Source organism: Erithacus rubecula, assembly GCF_903797595.1.
Source record: "Erithacus rubecula genome assembly, chromosome: 1".
NCBI classification, from domain to species: Eukaryota; Metazoa; Chordata; class Aves; order Passeriformes; family Muscicapidae; genus Erithacus; species Erithacus rubecula.
In genome coordinates, this window is record NC_136658.1 from 83,540,441 (window position 1) to 83,565,960 (window position 25,520).

At 41.1% G+C, this 25,520-nt stretch overlaps 1 protein-coding gene across 10 annotated transcripts in view; it reads left to right on the top strand.

Moving 5' to 3' along the window:
* MAP4K4 (mitogen-activated protein kinase kinase kinase kinase 4) overlaps positions 1-15,170 on the top strand; it is a 162,424-nt gene extending 147,254 nt beyond the window's left edge. For all 10 annotated transcript variants that reach the window (XM_079314607.1, XM_079314611.1, XM_079314605.1 and 7 more), the window contains 7 exons: positions 277-420; positions 4,682-4,816; positions 7,194-7,294; positions 8,012-8,161; positions 8,981-9,140; positions 11,116-11,255; positions 11,938-15,170. In XM_079314607.1, the coding sequence (XP_079170733.1) occupies positions 277-420; positions 4,682-4,816; positions 7,194-7,294; positions 8,012-8,161; positions 8,981-9,140; positions 11,116-11,255; positions 11,938-12,021 (914 nt within the window). In that variant the 3' untranslated portion in view covers positions 12,022-15,170. The remainder of the gene's footprint in view (positions 1-276; positions 421-4,681; positions 4,817-7,193; positions 7,295-8,011; positions 8,162-8,980; positions 9,141-11,115; positions 11,256-11,937) is intronic.
* The last annotated feature ends 10,350 nt before the right edge of the window (positions 15,171-25,520 follow it).

The window sequence follows — 25,520 nt, forward strand, 5'->3', positions numbered from 1 at the left end:
CCTTTTTGTTTGGGAACTGGTGCTCTAGAAAGTTCTCCATGGTCTACCAGTCTCTTACTCTCTTGAGCACTGTTTGGTGTCAGTAGTCACTGTGGGCAGGTAATGAAGAGAACCTCAACATCATGAGATCTATTAAGCTATGTGCAATTGAGACCCAACCAGCAGTGGTTAGACCTGCTTGAAACAAGAGAGTGTTTGTATCAACCATCAGTTCCTCAGAATATATGGAAAAAATGCTTACTAAATTGGATCTCTATTTTTTTTTTTTTTCCCTAGGAGTGAATTTGTTGGTGGGCACTGAAAGTGGTCTGATGCTGCTAGACAGAAGTGGGCAGGGGAAGGTTTATCCACTCATCAATCGAAGACGATTCCAGCAAATGGATGTACTTGAAGGGCTGAATGTCTTGGTGACAATTTCTGGTAAGTTAACTGTTGAAAGCTATATTTTCCCTCCATGTGGCAGGGTACAGCAGGAAGATTTTCTTGGCAGCCTGTGTATTGAGGGGGAAGTCCTGACTGAAGTCAGTGGGTTTTCCATCATTTCATCTCTGAGTCTACAGTTTATTTCTGCAAGTGAATCGTTTTCCACACAACACCCATGCCTGCTTGCTCCCTGTCCTTCCTTCTGTGGGATGACCTTTAAAAATGCTGCATGAGTTTGTGGGAAATGTCTCATTTTGTTTCCTTGTTCAGAATTTTGAGAGCTGGAAGTTAATGTTTTGTGAAGTTTGGGAAAATGGCATTCTTTCCCTCTGTCATGATTGCTTTCAACCTGGTCTCTTTCTAACCAAAAAATAATGAGCTATTTGTGTTTCAAGACATTTTTCTTGTGTGTTAAAATCCGTAGAATGGGGAAAGCTCTTTCAAAATAGGGAAGTAAGAGTGATGTGCAGTAAAAGTGTGAGAGAGAGGAGTACAGTGTGTACATGGTGTGGAAATAACCAGAGTGAGAAGGCAGATTGGTGCCTGGTCTCTCACTGGGTGCAGCTTGGGAGTAGCAAAGCAATGGGAGATGAAGCATGGTGGTGATGCTTGTGTTTGTTTTGTGTATGCTGATGAAAAATGTGTTTTATGAAGCTTGAGGTTCCAGACTCTTAGGCTCCAGAAAGCTATGGTGTAAGTTTAACCTGCTGTTAGATAACTTGATGTGGTGCATTGTTAGTCTTTCCTCACAGGTGTTGTTCAGTCATTTACCTTTTGTTTTGGTTTGTTTGGGAAATCAGCCTTTGCTATGCTCTGTGTGTGTGTGACAGGGAGAGGATGTTGCAGAGGTTTCTTGCAGGATTCACTGTTGTTGTTCAGACCCACCTAAATTGTTTCAAGGCTCTGAACCTCTCTAAGTCTGCCAAAGGAACTCTCTGGCTCTCCCAACACTTGTTCAAAAGGACACACAGTAGACAATTTAGTGGAATTTAATGCATTAGTGGTGTTGTGTTACCATGGATCCAAAGAACCATGCTCATGCTGCTGTCATCAACACGGGATTTGTTTCTGTCTGGAACAACTGAATTTTATTGGCTTGTCACTTGCTACATTCTCAGATACAGCTATGCTGTGAAATCTATAAAAAGAAAGAGATGAATCAAGCAGCGTTTAAAAATACACAACCTGCTGTGTGTCCCTTTGATGTCTAATGCTGTATGTTAAAATATAAGCTGTTTGAAAAGCACCATTTGATCGAGTTTATTCTATAGCAGAATCTTGTAAACAAAAATATTGTATAATCCAACTTGTGTAAAATCTGTTGGTTTGAAACATACCCTACACAAATCACAAGTGTCTGTGATTCAGTCTTGTGTAGAATTGTTTTAAGTTTATTTATTTTTGCGTCAGTCACAATTGGAGTACCCTGGCACATCCGTTTTCTTTGTTTCCTTGAAAACTATTGCTTCCTCTGTGGAGACACGCCACATTAACCCTTAAGAAATCAGCTGATCTTTGGTTGTTTTATGCCTTTGTGCCTCTGCCATCTCCTGTGCTTTATGGGAGGTTACTGGAGTATGTGGCAGTAGAGGCATCCTTCCCCAGTGAAAGGCAGGGCCAGGGGAGCATATTCAGTGAAACCATAATGCTGTTATGTCCAAGCTTCCCCTTATATCCTGCTTTTGTCTTCTGTGCTGTATATCTCAGTTTTTTACCCTCATGCTGGACTTCCCTAAATATCTTTTTATTTGTGATGATTTGCTTCACCTCTCCAGGTGAAATTGGAATGCTGAAGTGAGGATATGTTTCTGCAAATGGTGTTTTTTGGCATATTAATAAATGAAACTGTCTCTGAGCTTTGTCCCAGCACTGCTACAGCTTTACTGGAAGCATTGTTCAGCTCTCTGTGGTGCAGTCAGCCATATGCTCCCCAGAGTTTTTTGGGAAGTGATGTGCTGATGGTGATAGGGTTTGAAAGGTGTCACTGCTTTTGCAAAGAAGTTGTTAGATTTTGAGTGGATTGTCACCTGAACTTGCTTTTATTAGACACAGTCTTGAGTCTGAAAACATGTAATCAGTTCTTGGCCCAATTTATATTTGAAATACAGAACTTCCTGACAACAAAGCTTTTGGTACTGAGATACTGAGCCTGCTAGAAATGGTACAAGAAAGCCTCGCAGGTAAAGCAAGAGTACTTGATTGGTTCTTTGGTTCATGCTGTTGAGAGGCAAAAAACACAGTTTCATTTGCTCAGGTGATACAGTGCACAGTCATAAAAATGCTGGAGGAGAGAGCAGCAAAGTGCATGCAGAACACGTTCCAGTTGTGGCTCCCTGAGGGTTTTGCCAGTCCAGCTGGCTGATGGTGGCACCAGGGAGGCAGGAAGAGTGGAAGAACTGGTTGGAATCTGCCCACTTAATAATTAAAAACCACAGTGACAAATAAAAAAACCCCTCAGTATAGAAAAAAAGGACTTTGCATTTGGAATTATGTCTGTGGGAGAATCCAAGCTGGGAGTTCTGGTAGAATTCACTGTCTGATTAGTTCATTTGATGGCTAGAGCAGACTTTTCTTTCTTATTTCATGATCATAATGATTAGATTTCCACAAAAAAATAAAAAAGACCAGAATTTTGAGAGCTGTTTAAACTGACTGATAGAGCTTTACAAGGAGAAGGATCTAACCTTCCCCACTCCAAAAGTGAATGTTAAGAGGCAGCATCACTTGTTGAAATACATGCATAGCCATGTTTATATAAGTAGCCGGTCCTGCTCTTTTCATGTCAGGCTGCAGAAAGGCAGAGGAATTTCCTGTCTTGTGACTTTTCCTTGTGGTCTAGACACCAAAACACAATGGGAACACACTTGAGATACTTCTCAGTTGTTTTGAAAAATATTTCTGGTTGGAGAGAAATACCCTGGTGCATATCATGTGAACCAAAAGGAAAAAAAAAGTAGCCACATGCTGGGAAATTCCCGTGTGTACTTTTTGTCCTGAGTCTTCAAGTTTGACTAATCTACTGGGGAAGCTACAACCCTGGAAATATCTGAGGCAGAATTTGTCTCCTTGTGGGAAAGGACTCAGCATGGTTTTGAAAGCATTTAGTGCATTGTAGAGACCCTGAGCTCTTTCTTGCCCAAAACTGCAGTGGCTTCTGATCTGAACCATGTTTCCTATTTGTCAGTGTTTTTGCAAGAGCCCTTGTGGCTATCATTTGCAGTGTTGTTATGGAAGGACCTTTTTTTGGTTATATGTGGGACTTCTGGAAATACTGTTTCCTGCTCTGATCCTCCAAATCTTGAGGAAGCTACAGGAGTGGTGAACATGGCTTAATAAATATTAAGTCAGGAAGTAAATCAGGGTCCTCATTTACTGCCAAATCTATAGCTACTAGTCAAAGCAGGGATGATCTCCCTTCCTCAGCCGCAGCTTAATCTGTGGAACTGTAATGGTTCCAAGCAGCACAGCAGCTGGAGAAAGAGGATGCAAGCTTTGAGTAAGTGCATTTAGGGCCATCTTCTCACTAGCTCAGCTAATGCTATGTAGGCCATTAGTTGTTAAAGAATCACTGGTAAAGTTTATCATGAACCTTGCTTTTCATTCTAGGAGGCCTTCTGGTGTTGAGAGTGAAAAGTCTGAGCCTATTTCGATGAGGTGGCAGATGCATTGTCAGCTGAAGATAGGGCAGCCTGGGCAGGTCTGCTTCTTTCACCTGTGGAACAGAAACACCTCTCTCAGTTTCTGTGTGCAGTATTACACCCTTGCAGCTCAAGGGAAGGGCTGCTGACAAAGCAGTCATCAGCTTTTAGCAAGCAGATGAAGTTTCAGGTCTCACATTCCATCCTGCTGCTCTCCTACAGTTTTGTGTCAAAAAGAGCCATTCTGACTCAGTTATATATATATTTTTTTTTAATCTCAGTGCTGGGCTCTCTGGTGCTTTTGTTACGGGAGTTCCCTGCTCTAGTGGAAGTTGTGTAGATCCTAAGAACCAGCTGAAGAGTTGTTCTCTTGAGTTTGTCATTTATGTTTGTGTGGTATTACCATGTGTATCTGTCATTATCAGGAAAGCGCATGTCTGGGTGGAGTCTGGAGTGAAGCTGCTGTGGATGAAAAACTGAGGGAGATTTCTGTCGTTGCAGCATTTTCTCCTTCATTGTTGTTTTGGTTTGTTTTGCAGAGCTTTCTGTATGCTTGGGTAGGGCTTTTTGCAACTGTCTTCCTATGGAGATAAACCATTTTTTTTTCATTTTGTGATCAGGTAAGAAGAACAAGTTGCGAGTTTACTATTTGTCGTGGTTAAGAAATAAAATCCTTCACAATGATCCTGAAGTAGAAAAGAAACAGGGCTGGACAACGGTGGGCGACCTGGAAGGCTGTGTGCACTATAAAGTTGGTGAGTAGCAAATGCAGCAATCAAATAGTTGTGATAGGGAATGGCTGAAAAAAGGAAGTGCAGTGCATGTAGCTATTTGGTTTACAGTTTGGTTGGTTTTATTTCTAGCTGACTTACTTGCTTCTCAGGGTGAACTTGCTGGCAAAGCATCAAGATGGCAGGTACAGGGTTAAATTGAAGAAGAGAAGGGTTTTGTGGTGGGATGATGGGCTGGGAACTGGAGAGTGTGCAAATCCCATCTATCTCCTTCCTGTAATGGATGCAGCTTCCAGAAGGGTACTGTTATGGGCAGTGAGGGCTGGTAACATTTTTCCACTTCTGTTAGACTCTTTAGGTAATAGAAGGATTCTCATTCCCAATAACTGTTTTCTTTGCTAACAAGTTTCTCGTATCTTTTACCATGAAGAATTCACATGTTAGAGTAGACTAAAAAAAGTCTCTCTTTAGTGTAGATTTTAGAGACTGGGAGAAAAAAAAAAAAAGTGGGAGGAGAAAAGAAGCCCAGAGGTAGCAGACAAGCTTTGGGGAAGAATCTGGGAATAGAAGCATGTCTGTAACTTCAGGGTGATTCATTGATTCCTCTTAACTCATGAAATTCCTTAATCCATCTCAGATCTGCTGCAGTACAGTTAGAGAATAAAATGTGTTTTCACCAGGCAGGTGCCCTTGGAGTGGTTTTAAGTAATTTAAATGGATTTGGCTGTAGAAACTTCCACCAAAGCTAGTGATGAAAGACATGTAGCATTCACAGCCAGCAGAGTGTATTCAGTGAGCCTGCTGCCCTGCAGGTGGGAATGTGAACCAAGAGCTCTTTCTGCTGCTTCGGTTTCATGGTGCATCCTAATGGGCACTGGATGTTGCCTCTGATTTGATTTTCTCTCAGGAGCCAGCTCAGTTCCTCTCCAGCTGTGTCAGTCAGCGTGGAGCAGCAGCAATCAAACTGTTCTGGGTCTCCTCCTGTCACGCGTGTGCTCTTGGAAAAACCTGCTAATGGGGTGTAATCAATAACAATGGCAGTAAGTGACTGCTGAACCAGGAGCTTGACCCCGAAAACAATTAATAATGCACTTCTCTGGTATCATACCCCAGGGTGTCCGCAGCATAATGAAGTGGCCTGTTAACAATACATCAACAGCTAGTGAAAGGAGGCTTTCCAGCAGGGAAGCGTCTGAAACAAAGAGCATTCTCTTCCAGATGAAGAGGGGTTTGTTAGCCTGGGCTGCAGCCTGGCACTGAACTTCCCTCTGAACCACAGAAACACAGTGGATTTTTTCAGGTAGTGAGAGGCCCCTTTGACAGCTGGGCTTCAGCTCCCAAGAAGGAGAGCTCTGCCAGTGCTTGGGCTTGCAGTCTGGACGCTGTCAGCGAGGCAGCTGGCACTGATCACTTCCTTGTCTCTTTGATCCAACAGGGGTCTACGATGTCAGGATGAAGTGGAATTAATGGATCTAAGTTGCTTCAGGCAACTTTTGGCTCCTCTAAATGAGAAATTGCTCTTTTGAAACTTAAGATTTGGGTGAATTCCCAGATAGCACCCAGAGCAAATAATAAGAATTATCAAATGTCCCCTTTCAGAGATGAGGTGGTTTTGTTCAACAACTCCCTCTTCCCTGTGAAAAAATTCCAGGAAGTCTTGTAAGCTAGACAAGACTGAACAAAAGCTCTGTTTTTAGTCAGTACAGCTGTGGATGTTGAGAGACTTTTTTTTGTCTGCTGAAGAAGTGTCAAGTCCCTTAACACTTCCAGTTCAGTCTTGCTTTCCTGCACGGTTAAAAGAGCAAGTAGTAATGTGGATCACTATTATAACTACACTTCATTTCTGATAAATTATGTGATTTATTTTTTTTCTTTTTCTCAAATGAGTTATCTCAGACTTTAGGGACAAAGGAAAGTGCTTCACTATCAAGCTTGCCTTTTGCTCTTGAAATTGAGTTATTGTTGTAATTTTCCTTTCTTCCTCCTTTCCTCTGGGTGATTTTTCCATCTGCTCAAACTGGCACTGCCAGTGCTGTGACTGCTGGTAGTGGACTCTTCCACTGTGACTGCCTTCCTTTATTGGAATGTCCCTGAAAACACCTTTCCTTGTCTTGATGACTAAGCACTGTCCAATGTGGAAAAAAATAAGTGGAAATAAATATACTGACTAGTTAATTCTAAAGGTGGTGACATGGTCAGTTGCTAGTAAGAGTAATGACTTTTGTGGCATAAATGTATCAAAGAGCTTAACTACACAGAAGTAGCAATCCTAAAATGTAATATTACTGAACTCTCAAAATTACAGTATTTCTTCAGACTTAGATAAATTGTCTTCTTTCTTGATGTAACTGGAATGACTTTGGAATTATGCTGAATTCTTTTGTGTTTTCTTTTATTTCAGTAAAATATGAACGAATCAAGTTCTTGGTAATTGCATTGAAGAGTTCTGTGGAAGTCTATGCATGGGCACCAAAGCCATACCATAAATTTATGGCCTTTAAGGTACAGTATGTTTCAGCTATAGGTAGGATTTTCTCATAACCCCTTGCAGTTATCCCTTCAACAAAAATGTTCTGACATTGTATCATGGTCATATTCCGAGTTCTTTGATAAACCTCCACAAACTTTGTGTTATATTTTAATTTAGGAGGGTTTGTTTGTTTTAAATTCTAAGAATCAGTACACTTAAAGGTCTAAATTGTAACTGAGCATAAACGAATACAATATCACAAGTCTTTGTTTGCTCTCCCTGTTAATAAAACATGGGACAAAGAGAAGTGGACTGAGTCTAAACTTCTTAAAGCAGAGCAAGTCATGAAGTGATATTCAGCAATGTTATGGGACTGTTTTTAAATACTACTAGAATGAAATTAGTTGGTATAATTGCCAGGTTGGTGTACAGACAGTTACTGTGGGCTGTGCAGATTGAAGTACTGCAGTGTGTCAAATTGCCCTGAACGCTGGGGAAAACAATTCTTATTAAAAAAGCAAATGGACCAAGTAAACCCTACAGAAAATATCTTAGGTGATTGAAATGCAGTGGTTTGCAGAGTAATCTGTCCTTGTTCTTGAGAGATGTGTCAGCCTAATGGGTCTGGTGTCTAAGGACCAGAGGGATGTGGAGGAATAAACCCACAATGTGTGCATGTGAGCATGTTTTTGTAAACCCCATGGTTGTTCTAAGCAGTAAAGTGAATCTCACCGATGGTTGTCTCGCAGTCATTTGGAGAATTGGTACATAAGCCATTGCTGGTGGATCTAACCGTAGAAGAGGGTCAGAGACTAAAAGTGATCTATGGCTCCTGTGCTGGCTTCCATGCTGTTGATGTGGATTCAGGATCTGTCTATGATATTTATCTACCAACACATGTAAGAGCTGCTGCTGTGAATGGGTTTTTCTCTTTTTTTCTGGTGGATCACTTCCCTACCTTCAACCCCTTCCTTTCCCCAAATGACCAATGTGTCAGGCTGTCCCTATGGATCACTGCCAGATGTTTGCAGTGGTAAATTGGGTGGAGGGATCTGAGCAGAAATGGCCACATGTGCTGTGGAGTTTGTGTCTCACTGTCAGTCCTCACCTCATAGTCTCTATGGTTTGGAGTTGCCCGGTCAGATCTGATGAGGACCAGTGTGATTATTTCAGCTAAATGGCCAAGTGCCCCGCAAATTCCAGCAGCACAAATAACACAACAGCCCAAGGATGGGTTTTGAAAGGTTTGGCAAAGACCAGGTGACCTTGGCTACCAAAGTTTCCTGTTGCTCAGAGAGGTGTTTCCTGTACACAGAGGTGTCAGATGGGCCACCCCAAGCACTGTTCAATGCAGTGCAGAGATCTGAGGTCTGCATCTACTCTGCTTGCCCCAGTCTCCCTTTCTGTGCATGGAAAGAAATGGGCACCTATAGAGAGAAACTAATCTTTCCTTGGTTCAGATGTCTCTCTATGATGAGAGGATTTCTGCTCCAAGGGTTTGTAAGCCTTGGTCACTCTGGTGTCTAGCTCGAGGGCAGCAGGTACAGCACTCATAAAGTGAGTGCATTTGGGACTAGATGATCTTTGAGGTCCCTCCAACCCAAGCCATTTTCTGATTCTGTGATTCCCTGATATGTCAGCCAAAACCAAAAATCACCCACCCTTTCTTCTAGCACAGGCTCTGCAGCATTGAAACACTTGCTCTTCTGTCTCTCTAGATCCAGAGCAGTATCCAGCCTCACGCAATCATCATCCTCCCAAACACGGATGGGATGGAGCTACTGGTCTGCTACGAGGATGAAGGAGTTTATGTCAACACATATGGAAGGATAACCAAGGATGTGGTTCTGCAGTGGGGAGAAATGCCAACTTCAGTTGGTAAGTGCCTCTGGAGAGCCATGTACAGTGTGCTCTTAGGGAGTGTGAGTCTGTGCACATGGGCAGGAGAGAACATCGAGTGTGCTGCTGCTGCCTCTGAAGTCAGTGCTGTAGTATTTCTGGAAAACAGCTGTGCAAGGGGAAGAGTAATCACATGGATCTGCTTTGTGCTAAAGTTTTTTGTGAATAAAACCCAAACAATCAAGTTGTGGACTTCATGATTGACAAACTCACCTCTGTAGGCTGCTGCAGAATTTTTGCTAGACAGCCACAAAGTTGCCTTTCAGTTTAAAGGCATATAAAGTGGAAGATGAGTAAAGTAGTTTGGGTAAGTCTGTGTAGATAACAAAAGGTGTACCTCACTTGATGTCTTTAATTCACCTTCAGATTGCTCATCTCTCCTAGCAACATTCTCCCTCATCTCTCCAGCTCAAAATAAGGTTGATAGTGAGAACAATGAGTGTAGTACACACCAGAATCCCTCCTGCCTGTGCTGCTGCAACTCAGTACAGAGCAAAGCATGGGCTGTAGTGACACCTTCCTTTTGCTGGGCAAGCACATTGCATTTTATGGGCTGTGGGATGGCTACATGTATTGGGAGATGACTGCTGATAGCTGTTTGAGCAACAGGAACAACAATGCAGGAGGAAATTTAAAGAAGTTAGATGCACAGCATGTTCTCTCCTGTGCTGATTAACTCTTGACTAGATCTAAAAGCAAGCAGAATATATCAGCTGGAAAATTCCAGAGTCTTTGAAGACTTGAAGTAGTGAAGTAGTAAATGGCACTGAGGCAGCCAACACCATCTGAACATCTCACCTGGCAATTTTTAGTAACTATTTGGCCCAGTTAGCACTAGTAGAATATTTAAAAAGAAATCATTTTCCATTGGGATGGTATATGCACTGTTGGGGTACTTTATACTGTTGTAGAAAATTTTATTTAATTGCACTGAAAACTAATATGAATATGCTACATAAAAGGAAAGTATGTAAAATTAAATATTTTTTAATTCTGCTGGCTAGGAAGTCCTTTTTATTTTTGTTAAGTGTGCATGCAAATCAGAGGCAACAGCTCAGTCTTCCTTAAGTTTCCTTATGTTATTTTTGACAGCATTCCTAAGACTGCCCATCAAATTGTTTTGTCAATGTACTTTTTTATAATGCTGGTGACTTTAGTTTTTATTTCATTTTCGTACTGCTATCAAAAATACATTTTTTTTTTCCTCATGCTACTACTAATCTGTGTTACCTATGACACTCTAAGGAAAAATATTTGATTTGTTGTTTTATTTGCACACAAAGGGACACAGTATGTCAAATAATATTTCTGCTTTGAGACCTTAATGTGAACCTCCTGTGAGATATACAGAATGATTTTCAGTTGGCTTTCTCAAGGAGATCAGTTTTTCAATTACTTCATTACTTATTATTTACTTACTTCATTACTCCTATTAAGAGAGGCTAGTTATTTTTTTTTCTAGTTTTACCTTTCCCTCTCATTTTTTGTTTTTGCTGACAAACTCTATCAAGGAGGAAAAATAACATGTAAGACACAGAGCTGGTGCTTGGGATACACTATTGTGAATGGGCTTAGTCTATTTAAACCTTGGCTTCTGCTTTCTCCTAGTCAATACCTAATTAATATGTCTCTTTGTCCCAGACTTGGAGGAAAAGGGTTGTGTAAAAACTCAATGTTCCCTCCATTTAATTAAAGGTTATAAAGTTTCCTTTGTAATGAATGCTCAAGGAAGAAGCATATAACCTAGAAAACACTCAAAAGAAATTAAAATTTAAAAAAGGTATTTTTTAGGTGTCCTGAATGTTCTGAGGCCAGAAATAGCACTGAACACGTGTGTAGCTACAATAATGCACATGCAGGTCATTTTTAACTAGTGTGTGTCAGGATATTCTGTGCTTTTTCCATTCCTCCTGTTGCCCTCTGCTCGTCCTAATGTGCTGCTTTCTTTCCAAAGCATACATCCGTTCTAACCAGATCATGGGCTGGGGAGAAAAAGCCATCGAGATACGGTCGGTGGAAACTGGACACTTGGATGGTGTGTTCATGCACAAAAGGGCACAGAGACTCAAATTCTTATGTGAACGCAACGACAAGGTACATTCCCTCCCACCCAGCTTTTTGCCAGGATGATAATTGTGTGCTTCACTTGGGTACTTAGGTTGGGTCGACCCTGGGCAGCAGCCGAACACCCAGCCAGCCTCAAGCTCTCTCCCCTTTCCCTAGAAGGGGAAGAAAATAGTCAGAAGACAGAATGACTAATGGATTGAGATATGAACAGCTTAATAAGACAGCAAAAGTTTAATAAGACAGCTTTTGCATGCAAGCCAGACAAAATAAAGAGTTAAGACATAGTCTCCCATAGGCAGGTGGATGTCCAGATGTTTTCTACACATAATGCTTGCTTGAGAAGACAGTTATCATCACCACAATGTCCCTCCTTTCCCTGAGCTTTTATTGGTACATGATGATATGGGACATCCATTTGGTCAGATTGGGTCAGCTGTCCCATCATTGTCCCTTTCCAACCTCTTTCCCATCCCATCCCACTGGCCTTGTAGGGGTGAAGGAGCTGGAGAGAAAGCCTTGATCCTGCTGTTCAGCAGTAGCCAAAGCTCTGTTTAACATAGGTGCACAGCCCTGCACAGCATCAGCTCCATCCCCACCAGCCCAGACCAGCACTGCAGTTGCACTGCAATTAGAGGGGACAGTGAAGGCACATTAGAACCACTGCTGTTGAATCCTACCTGTTGAATTTGCCAATCTCTTTACTTTGCAGGTTTTCTTTGCCTCGGTGCGGTCAGGTGGAAGCAGTCAAGTCTATTTCATGACCCTTGGCAGGACTTCACTTCTGAGCTGGTAGAAGCAGTGGGATTTGGAGAGGAATTGCTGACATCCAGAGTCTGAGATCTTCATAACTTGGAATTATTTTCAACTGGAGTACAGACCTGCACGAGTGCAGCACTCTGTGTAAATGTGTGTGCAGGCATCACTGGTGTTAGGTTTCTTTATGTTTTTCAACTGAGGCTGCGAGGCAGCTGGTGCTGTAAAGATATTGCCATCAGGTGCTACAATGTCTTTGAGATTTGGGATCACGCTAGAAAGCTACAGGTCTTCTTTTCCCTTCAGCTCCAGTATTCCTAGGATTTGAAGGACTCTGTTTGTTAGTGTTAAAACAGAGGAGGGGGGAAAAAAGGAAGAAAACCAAACCAGGCTTACCATGAACATGCTGTTTGTTGAGTGGACAGGAGGCAGGCAAGAGAAGGTGAGAAGTGGTGTAGAGAGTCAGACTGGCTGAAACAGAGGGCAGATCTAGTCTAGTAATGTTAACAATGTATTTAATTGACATTTCTTTTTTTGTAATGTGACAATATGTGGACAAAGAGGAAGGTGCAGGTTTTAAGAAGTTAATATTTATAAAATGTGAAAGACACAGTGACTAGGATATCTTCTTCTTGGGGGCAGGGAGGGTGGGAAGGGTCTTGGGGTGGAATTCTTAGGGGTTGTTTTTTTTTTTTTTGTTTCTGCAGTTTTATTTTGGCCTGGCCAATAACTTTAGTCTTTTTCTGTGTACCAGGTGTTGCCTGAAACATGTGCAGGTGATTAAAAAAAAAAAAAAGGAAAAAAAAATTCATTTTCTATAATGATTCTGTGTTAGGCCAGAACTTGGTTATGTCACAGTATTAGCACTGCCTCAGTTAAAGGTTTAATTTTTGTTTAAACCTAGAAGTGCAACAACAGTTTTACCACAGTCTGCACTCGCAGAACTAAAAAAAAAGAAAAAAAAAAAGAAAAAAAAGAGAAATAAAATCCAAACTACATATGTTTATTTTTTTGTGCCTACCTCATTGTTTTTAATGCATAAAATAAAAGAGGTGGTTTAGTTTATACGTTTTTAGAAGAAAACCATTAATGTCTAATTTAATCTTAATACCAAAACTACCAGATTGAAAGGTTTCTGACTGTTATTGCATAGCAAGTTTCAGCAGGAGGAGAGAGTAGTCCGTTGGGGCAATAGTCATAGTGGTATGGCAGTGAGACACTGATTAATGTAATTTGCTTACAAAATTTGGTAAAGCAAGCATTTTTAAAACCAGTTTCATCCTTAATAGAAGTCTGAATTTAGCCTAAACAGAGGTTTCACTCTTCTAACACATGGGCTTAGTAACAGGCAGGTTAAAAGTAACTAGGCTAGTTCTATCAATTGTTTAATGTTGTAGGAAACATTTTGGGGCGGTGATGTTTTTCTTTTTAAGAATGCAATGCACTAAAACTCTTTTAAGAATGTAGTTAATACTGCTTATTCATAAAAACAGCGTATACCTGTGTTTAGATGTAAGATCCCAGCTCTGGCTTTTTTCCTTTCTTTTTTTTTTTTTTTTAAGTCAGTTTTATTTTATGAATAAGTTCTGACATTTTTAATAAATGTCTTGAGAGTAATAATTTGTTTAGTGGCTACATGTTCATTACTTGAGAAATCTTGAGTGTATAATAATCTGTTGGTGTTGTGATAATGCACAGTGTCACGATTCAGCCATTTTCCTTTTTGTTTTCTTTTCCTTTTTTTTTTTTTTCTTAATTCCTTTGGTGGGGTACTTTGCTGACAGCTGCCTTAAGCTGTTCATTCAGTGAACAGGCTCTCAGTGTTTCATGGGCTTTGTCTTCTGCTGTGGTTAACTTTCCTTCATGGCATGACAGGTAGGGCTTTTTAAACACGTGTTCTTCAATTCAGTCAAGCTGACGGCTCGAGCGACTGGTCACACAATCAATTAAGAGCCAAGAGCACCAAGTGTGCAAAGCTCAGACTCAACAGACCCTTCTTTTGCTGTCAAATCTGACTGCTGTAAATCCTTCAACCCCGGTCAGCGCTGCTGCTGAAGACTCTCCTTCGAGCACCGTAGTGGTTGAGAAGCGAGCGGTAAACGCATACCTCCAGCGCATGCGTGTGCACACAGCAACCCCCACTCCCCCACCCCAAAAAGAATCAAAACTCAAGAAAGCCTTACATTTGCTGGCGGAGGAATACCTAGAACTATTTTTTTTTAATTGTATGACTTTTGGATAGTGTTGAAGGTGAAGGATGTGTTCTTTTCGGGCCCGGTGTGGTCAGCCAGAAGAACGACCAACCTTTTGTACTATAATGCCTAAAGGGGACTCGGAATGCAGCGTGGTGGTAGACATGGGTGTAATCACAGAGCTGCCCTGTAGTGTAGTTTGCCGAAGCTGATTCGATCGAATGTCAGTCTGCGTGATTTAAATCTTCCAGTGCTATGTGGTCAAAATTAATCTAATCCTTGAAAGCTGATGCTATTCACCTAGAGGAAGATGCTCCAGTGCTGTAGGGATGCCCAGGTCATGGATATGTGCTGTTGAAGTTTGAGGCTCCGGGGGAGGATGGCAATCTCCTTCCTTCCGTGGGTCTGCCCATCTGGCAGCTTCTGCCTCCACAGAAGTGCCAACGTGGCAAGGTAAAAACAGTATTACAAACCCACTTCGTATACCAACATCGAACTCTTCAAACAGTGCTTTTGTAAGCAAAGAAGAAAAGAAAAGCTCCTAGGTTTAGTTTTAAGCTTTAATAAGTAATAATTTTCTGTATCTTTAAGTCAAAGTAACCCTAACTTGTATGACTGCAGTGTTTTTATTTTTTATCTTATGCACATGTTATGTTGGAGAAAATGTTTACAAAAATGGTTTTGTTACACTAATGTGCATCACATATTTATGGTTTATTTGAAAGTGATTTTTGTGGGTTTTTTAGTTTTTCATAGTAGTAGTAGTACACTTTTTGTGATTTATAACCCCAAACTCTGCTGATTATAAAGATGCTAAACAATAATACAAAATGACAAACTGCATTAAAATTACTAATCGTAGAGCTGCAAAGCAGACTGGTGACAAGTAAAACACTCAGCCTTTTTTTTTGCAGTGCTATCTAACTTGTCTTCTGTGTATTATGGAAATTACTGTTTTTTCCCCGTTTTTCCTTAAATAAAGTCAAATTGACACCTATTGTATGTGGAAAGTACTTTGAGTATCTACTGGCTGCAGAAATCAAACTGCATGTTGCCTAGTTGCATGTTACCATATGAACAAAAGACTTATTGTCAAATCTCATAATTTTAGAGACTTTGACAATAAATGTGGGCTTTTGAGGGTGTTTTTTTGTTGTTTTTTTCTTAAAGCCCAATTTTCTGGTGCAGTGGCTCTTTTGAGAATTGTAGTTACTGCTTTTACAGAGAAAGGAGAGTGAAAATCTTTGAAATATGAGTGTGGGCCCGGAAAGAAGTTGCACAAGGAGAGCTTGGGTGCACTGTGAACGTACCCTCCTGCCATGCAGCCTTCAGGGATGAGGTTTTTGTAAGCTGGCATTGCTTATTCTCAAGAGTGCAATGAGCAGCACTCCTGAGCTGGACTCTTGCAGAGCATAGAAGCACAGCTCCGAAAAAACCAGTCTTCCCAAGTTGTAAACCACAAATACTGAGGAGGTTTGATGCAAAGCTGCTGTTTTCACCCCCAGGGTTTCCCTTCCCAGGCTGTGTCTGTTTTCTGAAATAGAGATAAGCAGTAGACGTTTCCTTCCGACTAGGCTGGTCTCTGTGTGAGGAGGAGGAGGAGGAGGAGGAAGTCTGTTGTCCCAGACCTTCTGCCTTTTTTTTCACTCTCATCTGCAGAAGGCATGGGATGTGGTGCAAGATGAAAAATGTTTCAGGGTTTCTTTGCTTCCTAGAGACAAAGGTATCTGAAATCCATGAGCCTCCCAGCTTTTCCACCTCTGAAAGGACAGATACTGACTGAGCTTAAAAACCTCAGCACCAGCCAACTGCTGGTCAGGTTCCTGCTGGCTCCACTCCAGTTTCTGCTTCAGAGCTGCTGGATTTTCTCAGCCATCCTTGACCCACTGTTAAACATGGTTAGGTGCAGCTGGGTGAGCACTGTTAGCTGCTTGTGAAGACAGATGTGATCTGATGCTTGTCCCAGTGTGCAGTAAGCAGCTGAAAGCAGCAACCCCAGATGTGACTTTTGGAGCAGGTGCTGGCAGAGGAGAATAGGGAAAACGTTTGTGCACAGTTATGGTGACTTACACTAAGAAGGAAATAAAAAAAACATAAGAACATTGGAAACCATGTAGCAGATCCCATTACTGTATGGGACTTGTGTAGGTAGCAGTAGTGAGAGACACACAGATTTTACTTTGTAAGGAAAGGAAGGGATGTCCAAGGAGCAGAAGAGAACAAACACTGCAGCAAAGCAGCATGTGCATCTTAAAAATTAACAACTGAATTAGTCAAACCAGAGAAAGAAATTATGAAATGTCAAAATTGAAACAATTTTTTTTACAAAGCCTTTAAAAATTCAATTTAAATATTAGCAAAGTGCAGAACACTTACCCAGGAGACTGAAGCAACAAAAATCCAAATTAGAAAAGATAACAAAAGCCAGCCTTTTTCAGCAGGTTGTTCTGCTGAAAGTCATGTGCTAGAGCAATGGGATTGCACAGAACTGTATGTGAAGGTGGGACAGTCCTGTTCTGTGGGCTGTGGCACCTTTTGTGCAGAGACCTTGTTAATTCTTCTGTTTGTATTTGTGTTGTGGTCTGGGATGAGGACTGTAAGACTGCTGAGGAGAGGCTAAAGTTGCAGAAACTTCAAGAAAAGAGCTGATGGCAGGGAGGGGACTTGGCACTGTGCCTTCAACACAGGACTCAGTGGTCTCAAAATGCTCCGTGGCAACAAATACAGTAGCAGATATGGGACTGCACTTCCACCTTAGGGCCCAGTGCCTTGTGAGCTTCAGCATCTCAGCCCAAAGCTGTTATCTCTTCTAAAATCACTGAAGAAATGCTAGCACTGAATTGCCTAAGCAGTATTCAATGAGCAGTTGTCATGGCCAGCCTGGTTACCTGTGGCTGGCTGTTACTTTGCCAGGGAATCCCAACCTGTCCAGCAGGGAAACAATCCTGGGAACTTAACTGTGAGATGACTTCTTTTGAGGAATATGCTTTGTGGCCAGGATTTCAGTTGCACATAAGGGGTGTCCCTTGCCTGCTGGACTATATTGGGTGTGTGCTCAGCAGCTCTAATTATGTTCAATTGTAGCTGTCTTCCAGTATGTATAAATTCACTGCTGAGCTCCAGCACACAGCTTTTGGCCTATTTCCAACCCATTAAAAGCAGGAAAGCTGGTAACAACTTTGACTTAACTTTTTTTTTAAGCTTTTTTTGTTTGTTTGTTTTTTGGGTTTTTTTAAACACACTGTGTAGGTGCTGCTTGGGGAGGTGTGAAAATGCAGTGTCAGGCTAAAACTAGTACAGACATTATAGCCACTTGGACTGCTGTGAAGGTTACTGGTTGGGGGAATTAAAGATGAATATCAGGTAATAATTGCAGTCACTTAATTTTCACTCCATGATTGTGTGGCTCCATGCAGCATAAGCTCTTAAAGGGTAAAAACTCTGCCCCAGAAATACTGATAATCTTACTTTCCTTATCTCACTGGTTTATCCCATTCTTGGTCTAAACAATAATAAACTTGGGAGAGAAGGAGGGAGGAAGGTGTTTAATTGTTTAAGAAAATAAATCCCTGACTCAATCAAAGTATGCCCTTTCCAGCTGAGGAAATGACAGGGTACTTTCTTTTTTAAATTCTAGTAGGAAATTCACTTTAATGTTTCATTTTCAGGCTCTTTTGATTCTGTGGGGTAAATATGTGGCATGGGAAAATCAGAGTGATTTGTTCCAATTGCTGCATGTGGCTCAGATTTTACTTGCCCTCTGTATGAAATTTATATTGCCTAATCTCATGTTTGTCATTCAGTCTAATTTGTTGGTTGAAAGACATTGCCATACTTCCATTTTATTTTATATTTGCAACTCCCAAGCAGTTTTGCCCAGACCATGTTACCCATAGGAAAAAAAAAAAAACCAAAACATTTCTGTCTCTGAAACAGCTGTTGGAGTGAAGGAATTGTAAATAGTGCTTGTGTGTTAGCTCTTATCACAGAGAGGTTACAGTCAGTTTCTGTTAGACTCCTGTCAGTATAGTCAGCAAGACTCTAGTCTGACAAACAGACAAAGCTGAAAGAGTAAATGAGGTGCTTGGCAGCTTTTAGTGAGTCAGAGGGAGAGTTAGAAATCAGGTTTTTAGTTTTCAGATTCTTTAAGTTAACGATTAAACCACCTTGGCCCCTTTGGGCATGGGCGTCTCCCTGGTGTCTGGTGAAGGAAGTGGAGTGTGGTCCACACGTTCACATTTCTGGGCCAGATGCTGACTAATGTTTTGGTAATTGAGACAGGAAGGCAAAAAAAAGCAAGGTTGAGATCTGTGAGAGAGCAAAGGGCACATTTTCTGCTTTATTGAAATGATTTTACCAAACTTTTTACCGCTGCTAAAGGATACATGTGCATGTAGCTTGGCATGGAGCATGTTGCTTACTTGCAACAAGGAAAGGTCCCGGCTTTTGGCAATCCTGTGTCTCCTAGTGGTGGTGCCACCAGGCAGAAGTGGACCTGTGTCCTCCTAGAAGAGCCTTGTCATGAGCTTTCTCAGCTTTATCTTCAAACATAACATAGGCACAATCTAACCTCTCTTCTGCCAGTCACTTAGTTGTGTCCTAACCTCCACCTAATGCTGAAGTGCAATCCCAAACCTCAAGGCAGATTTCCTGCCCTGATGATCCCACCATGGTGCAGCCTACACAGAGCAGTTGGCAAAGCCAGACTAGCCAGACTTGGTGGGCACCTACTAAAGCTGTGTCCTAAGAACTGTCTCTCTAGGCTTCATTAAGTGCTAGATCTACCCCCAAACCTTCTGGAAAATTTATGTGGAAATTTTCTTGGTGTTTCGGTAATGAAATTAGCTGAAAGATAAGAAGGGAGCACATACTGGCATAGGATGTTAAAATGCAAAATATGTAATTATAGACTCACAGTTGTAATGACTCTAATGGATATCAGAGACAAGTATAAAAGGAGAATAAATTATTTCAGGGCATAAAGAATCAGTTATGGGTAATTAAGCTGCAATTATCATTACTGTGCCGCTGTGATTGGTTTTTTTAAACTAATATTTCTAAAATGGAAAAATGCAAGTTAATCATGAATTCATCTATTATTTGCCATCCAGATAAAAACATTTTTCTAGTGCTTTTCAAAATGTGCCAGATCTCAGTTTTACACTAGCAAGAACACCAGGGAATTTTATGAAGTGATTTGTTTCATGTCACACAGCTGTTCAGTGGCATCATTTAAACTCATGTTCAGTGAGGTGCATAAACTCATGCCCACTGCCAGTCAGTGGAAGCCAGCAATCAGGTTCCAACAGAGTTCTTAACATCTTTAAGATGAAGGGATTTGGTAAATCTAAAATCCAGGGCTCCAATTCAGAGCAAGAACATCACAGCTTAGAGTGGCCAGCACTGTTCTTGGTTCAGTCTGCAGTGCTGAGATGGCTGAACCTGGAAATCAACACCTAAAAAGCTGCAGTTTATGAAATTGAGACCAAAGCTCAAAGTGTTACCTTGCTTTAAAAGGGCTCTTGTAAAACATGTCAGGTGAGTATGTGCTCCATGAGCAGGTGTGGCGTGGGAAGGATCTGAGCTCTGCTCTTGAGATCAGGGAGCTGAGATGGCAGTGGCATTGCAAACAACAAGCCAGGAAGGCAGGGGAAACCTTCTCTTCAGAAACTGAAGACTTTGCAGCTGGGGAGGGGCTCCTTACTGGTGCCAGTGTACACATTTCAGGTGTCAGAAGCAACAACCCAAAATGTGGATAGAGAATGACTTTCCTTGTATTGCATGGTAACCTGCACAAAGGAGCAAAGAAATGAATTCCACGTTTGCTCCTCACACCATCTCTCTATGGATGACCCAAGGTAAGAATATTTGCTGAAGATTTCCTAAAGCCTTCATGTCCTCTGGTGTTCTGGTTGGATTCCAGCTGCTGCAGCAGAAATGGGGTTCCCAGGGAGGTGGGGTTGTCTCAGATACCTTGGACTTCTGGAAGAGAACTGCATGCTTGGGTTTAGGTACCCACATCCCATCAGGGTTTTTTTTCACATGATTGCCATGACACTGAACTGCTCAGTGCAGGCCTTGTCATCGGCTGCATATGTTTTTTTAAAAACGATTTTTAAAAAATGCTGAAAATTTTGAATATAACAGGGTTATATTCCTAACTTAAACCAGACAACTCTTTCTACTGCTCAGCATTTGTAGGCTAATCTTGAAGAGTCATATTCACTCTACAACAGATGGTCCTCTTAAGAGTATTCAAAAGCTTCCTTTATCGTCATTAATTAGTTTTTTTAGCCTTATGCATACCTTGATAGTGTCTGAAATACTTATCTTCTGAGAGATTATATCAATTTAGTATCGTTCAAAAATACTAATGAACTTTTCTACAATCTTGTTGAGGTAGAGTTAGAATTATTTTTTTTAAATTATACTGACATGAAATAAAGAACAAAAGGTCAGATTTATTTTTTTGCTTTACATCAGAATTTAGAAAGCGTTTTGTTTCAGAAAATTCAAAGGAAGACATTGCAGTATTTGGCCAAAAATAATTTCTTAATTTCGAGTAACTGTAATATTTTGCTTTCTGTAATAACCACAAGTATATCATTATGCTAACTTTAATTTGAATTCTAAAGGTATTTTTGTGCTGCTGAATTTTTTATCCCTATACAGTACATTTTGAATGGACAATTTCTCTCATAGCCCAGCTCCCAAAGTTTGCCTCCAAGGGAAATGTGCTGTATCAGGTCACATTTACATTTTTTGAAGGGTTGGGTATATGTCTAAAACCTCACATCCTGGATGAAAGTGCTTTTTAAATTTTATGCCATTGATTAAGTATAGCAGGGTGAATCAAACAAAACATTCTGTCTCAGTCAAGCTGACCTCTTGCCTTCCTTGACCAGAGTATCTATTTCACAAGACTAGCATTTTTTCTCATGAGAAGTATCAGTTAAATAGCAAATTAATTTTTCTGGTTAAAAAGGAAAATACTAAGATGTAAAAGGCATGGCCTGGTGTGATTTTTATATATGAAGCACTGAGGTGAAGTTCTGTCCAGCTGGCCAAAGTTTTCACTCCTGAGCTGCAGACTTGTGGACAAACAAGTCACCCATATTTTGGGCAGGTGCCTCTGAGTGTTGGGTTTTGTTACAATAATGAGTCTTGGGGCAGAAGGGGGAAAGCATCAACAACTCAGAGGCTCTGCCAAGGCCTTCCTCAGGTGCACTAAACACAAGCAGTGAGAAATCCTTGGGCTTCAGCCCTCTGTGTCTCCAGCTCATTGAGGGACAAGGGAGCTTGTGGCAGATAACTTAATTAGAGAGGAGATATAAGTTGGTTTTCTAGGGAAAAAACAAGTAGAACAAAGGTTTAGGCTGAAAATTAGGAAAATGAGTTATAGTGCTATGCTGTAAACCTTACCATGGGTCCCTGGTCTCTGGTTATCTGTTTTTTACACTTGTCTTTGGAAGAGCATTTATTCACTGCTTTTAAACATGTCTTCTTCCAAAGTGCATGTCTTGATCTTTATTTTCTGAAGACAGTACAAAAAAGATTTTCCCACAAATTCCATTTGGGGGCTTTTAATAGCAGTTAATTGCATCACTGATGGCTTGGTGTGCATAACCTTTCATGCCACAGCACCTGGGCAAAAGGAGCAGATCCCTGGTGTTCCTGTGGCACATGCATATGTCTGTGAATCAAACAGGGCTTTATTCAGCTGTCATTGATCACATTGGCACAGAGAATGTCTCACAATTTGGGTTCCTAACTGAAATCAGTCTGATATATTTTTCCCCTGGGATCAGTTTGCAGCTGAGATTCACTGCAGCAGTGAACAAAACTAAGCTGTTACCCTCTTTTTGCCCCACTTCTGTAAATAAAACCAACCCTTTTAGCTTCAGTTTTGTTTCTAGTCATGAAGACCATGGTGTTCCCATTCCTGTAAGTGAAAAGGCTTGAACTTACATCTTCTTCCTATTCCTTTGTGATAACAGCTCTGGGGGAAAGAAAACATGATTTCCTGCTATCTGCAAGATGCTTGCATGACGAGGCCAAATATACGAGAATTCTCTGGAGGAAGGAGTAGATATGCCAGTGACTGCATGCCAGGGCAGCTGTGGTTGGATGCTGCCCACAGCTGTGCCCCACAGCTGGAGGTCCCAGGGTTGGGTAGGCTGGTGAGGCTCTGCACCTGGTGCTGCACCTTGGGCTCACCAAGCTGGGGGAGCTCCCACCAGCAGATCCCACGGCTGGGTGACACCATTGTTTAGGATCTTCTCACACATGGCTGCATCTGCAGCTTTCTTCTCTCTGCTAACAGTGCCCTGAGGCCCTGCAGGACTCATTAACTTGGATTTTTGCAGCTGCTGTAAATTCAGTCTTACTTGAAAAAGTGTTTCTGTTGATGTTTATGTTCCCTTCTGCTTTTTTCAGCTTGCTTTTCCCTGCTGTCTGTTCTTCCTTATTTCCTTCCTTCCTTAACTGGCTATCATACTTCTGTTTCTGCCAAAATGCAGTGTTTGTTTTGCAAAGTAATGGGTTGAAGCAACACACTGCAGATTCTATTAGTGGATGCAGCTATTGCTACTTCTAGCAAAGACAGAACTGTGTGGTACTGGGGTTGTATTTCTGCACTGCAATGTGTAACTGTGCACATACCCTAGTGCAAACTGTGCCAAGGTGGGCAGACACTTCAGCTTTCAACCAAACAGCTTCAGGCTGCAAGCAAAAGAGTATTTTTAAGAAGCTGAAAAATGTTTGTCTTGTCTGTGGAAGTTTTGATACTCTGCAAATTTAATAACAGCCTGCAAGATCTGCAGTGAGATTGGAGGGAATCTGCAAGAGACTGGGGACCAAATAATGGAAATATCCTATTTGATTTTATGTGGATTTCTGAGTTTTACACTGTGGCCAAATCCAGGTCCAAGACATATTAGCTGGAGGCTGAATCTTTACATGCAGCATTGTCTTGGCAATTGCCAAGACATAAGTGCTGCAGAAACAGGAGGACCTCTCCTAGCAAACTGTAGCTGGGGCATTTGCTCAGCATCAGAAATATAGATGTGATGATTGGAGACATGGTTTAATGGTGGACTTGGCAGTGTTAGCTTTATTGTAGGACTCAGTGACCTTAAGGGTCTTTGCCTGCCTAAATGATTCTCTGATTCTAAGAGGTTTTGATTAGGCAAAATCTAAATCTTTTTTCTAAATTTGCTGTCTGTGAAATGTGTATCAGCAGATGCTAGACTTTCACATTCACAACTTCACTTGGTTTCAAGTTGACTGTGGTAACTCTGAGGCTTGATTAATAAATTTTGTAATAGCCACCTTCACTACTTTGGGAAGTGTTGTGTGTTCTGACATTTCTCATACACCAAATGCAGAGAAATTCCTTTTAGATTTGAATTATGGTGCTATTAAGCAAGCTCATTTTCTAAGCTCTAATCTCACGCTAGGAAACATCACTCTTGTGGAGATGTGGCCATCCAATTCTTGTGAAGATGTGGCCATCAAGAAAAGTGCATCCAGTTTCTTTCCTGTAAGATCTGAGATGAGTCCATATCTCTCAGTGCTTGCTGGCACACAGGATAGCTTCTTGTGGGAGTTTTGTGCAATGGCAGTAGATCGGGAGTTGCTCAAAAATTTGAAGCTTGCAGAGGCAGCACCAGTAAATATTTTTTGAAAGCTGTTATGGTCAGAGATAAAAAACTAAAGTGTGTCCTTTTTGGATGAGTGACACTGATGCTATGCATCTAAATACTTCTAATTGTGATGCCCAAAATTTGCTTGCAGTATCTTGATAGCATTGGTTTTTTTTGTTTTTGTTTTTTTTTTACTTGTTTGGATGAGCATGTGAAGATAACCTGCTTCAATTCATAAGAGAGAGGTTCATATCTCAGCTGAAGAAGGTTTCATTGCTATTTTACAAGAGGTTGTGAGTTTCACCATTCTCAGATTCATTCCATTTTAGCATATAAGCTTACTATAAAAAGGCCTCCAGAAACCCCAAAATTTCATCCATCCACAATTAAAAATATGTTTGATTAATTCTAGCAGTTGATACTTCTGCTGGGGTTTTCCTAAAGTAGGGAGACTTTTCCTGGAAGGACCTTCCATGTCACTGCTGCTTTGATAATTATTTCAGGCAAACTCCTAGTAAAGGATAGAAGGTAACAATCCTTTTGCAGTTGAAATATGGCACATTTTAAATGTACAGTCTCACATGATTGGTGGAATCATCTCCTTACTACAAGTTTTTAAGATGTGTTGTGGGAGGAAGTTTCAAGAGAGAAAGCTGGTAACCATGAAAATTCATCTGTGGCATCTTGATATTTTTATCTTCATACTTGTCTGAGACTGGTGGAACAACACTGCCTGCAGAAGCTGGTAGGGAACAGCCTCTAAAAGAGACATTGGGTAAGACTGGAGACATCCTTTTAACTTCTCCTTTGGATTCTTCTTTCTGTCTCTTCAGAAAAAAAACCCAAAAGCCAAACACCAACACCTCCAAAGGTTTTGTCTAAGTGCTACCAGTTAGATGTGTTAGGAATACATTTCAATGTCTTCATCTGTTAAGAGATTAAAATTCTCACTTCCCTACACTTAAATGTTTCAGCCTACTTCATCTGAGTATGATTTGAGTGGCAGATCCATCCACCTTGGAAAGGCATTGTGTCTAATTTTGCTCAGGAGAGCAGGCAATCTCAGAAAGTTTTGCCTTAATGTGCTGCTCGCAGCCTACTGCAGCACCCAAACACTGGCAAGCCCTTGTGCATTCAGCAGAATGCATCACTAGTTGGATTTCTTCAAGGTTTGAAATGGTTTGTAGTCCATTTTGCTGTCATTTACCAAAGGGGTCCCTTTGGGGTATAACAATCTTATGTTTTGTTCTCTGCCATGTCTATGATCTCCAGATCTAGGAACTGGCAGGTCTGCTGTTTCTTGAGTACTGTGGAACTGTGAGTGTGTAACTTCACAAGTTAACCTTGAAATAGTGCAAGTGTAAATGTCAGTAGGTTTTCCCATAGATACATTGCACTTTTTATATTGCTTTACTTATTACAGTTTTATATTGCTTCTTTTATTGCAAGAGAAATGATATTAAGTTTACTTACGATCTTTAAAAGGCACTGCAGGGAAATAAAAATGCTGTGTAAATAGACCCTGATTAGAGACCTAGACTCTTTATCATTGAGAGAATATGTCTGAATTCTTTAAGAACTGGACTTGGGTAAACAGGTCTGGCCATATTTGACTGAGTTACCCCCACTGTCACCTTTGGCTTGTGCAATGCTGGAATGTGTGTTCCCTGAGGTGACTACAGTAGTACTGGGACAGGGGCAGA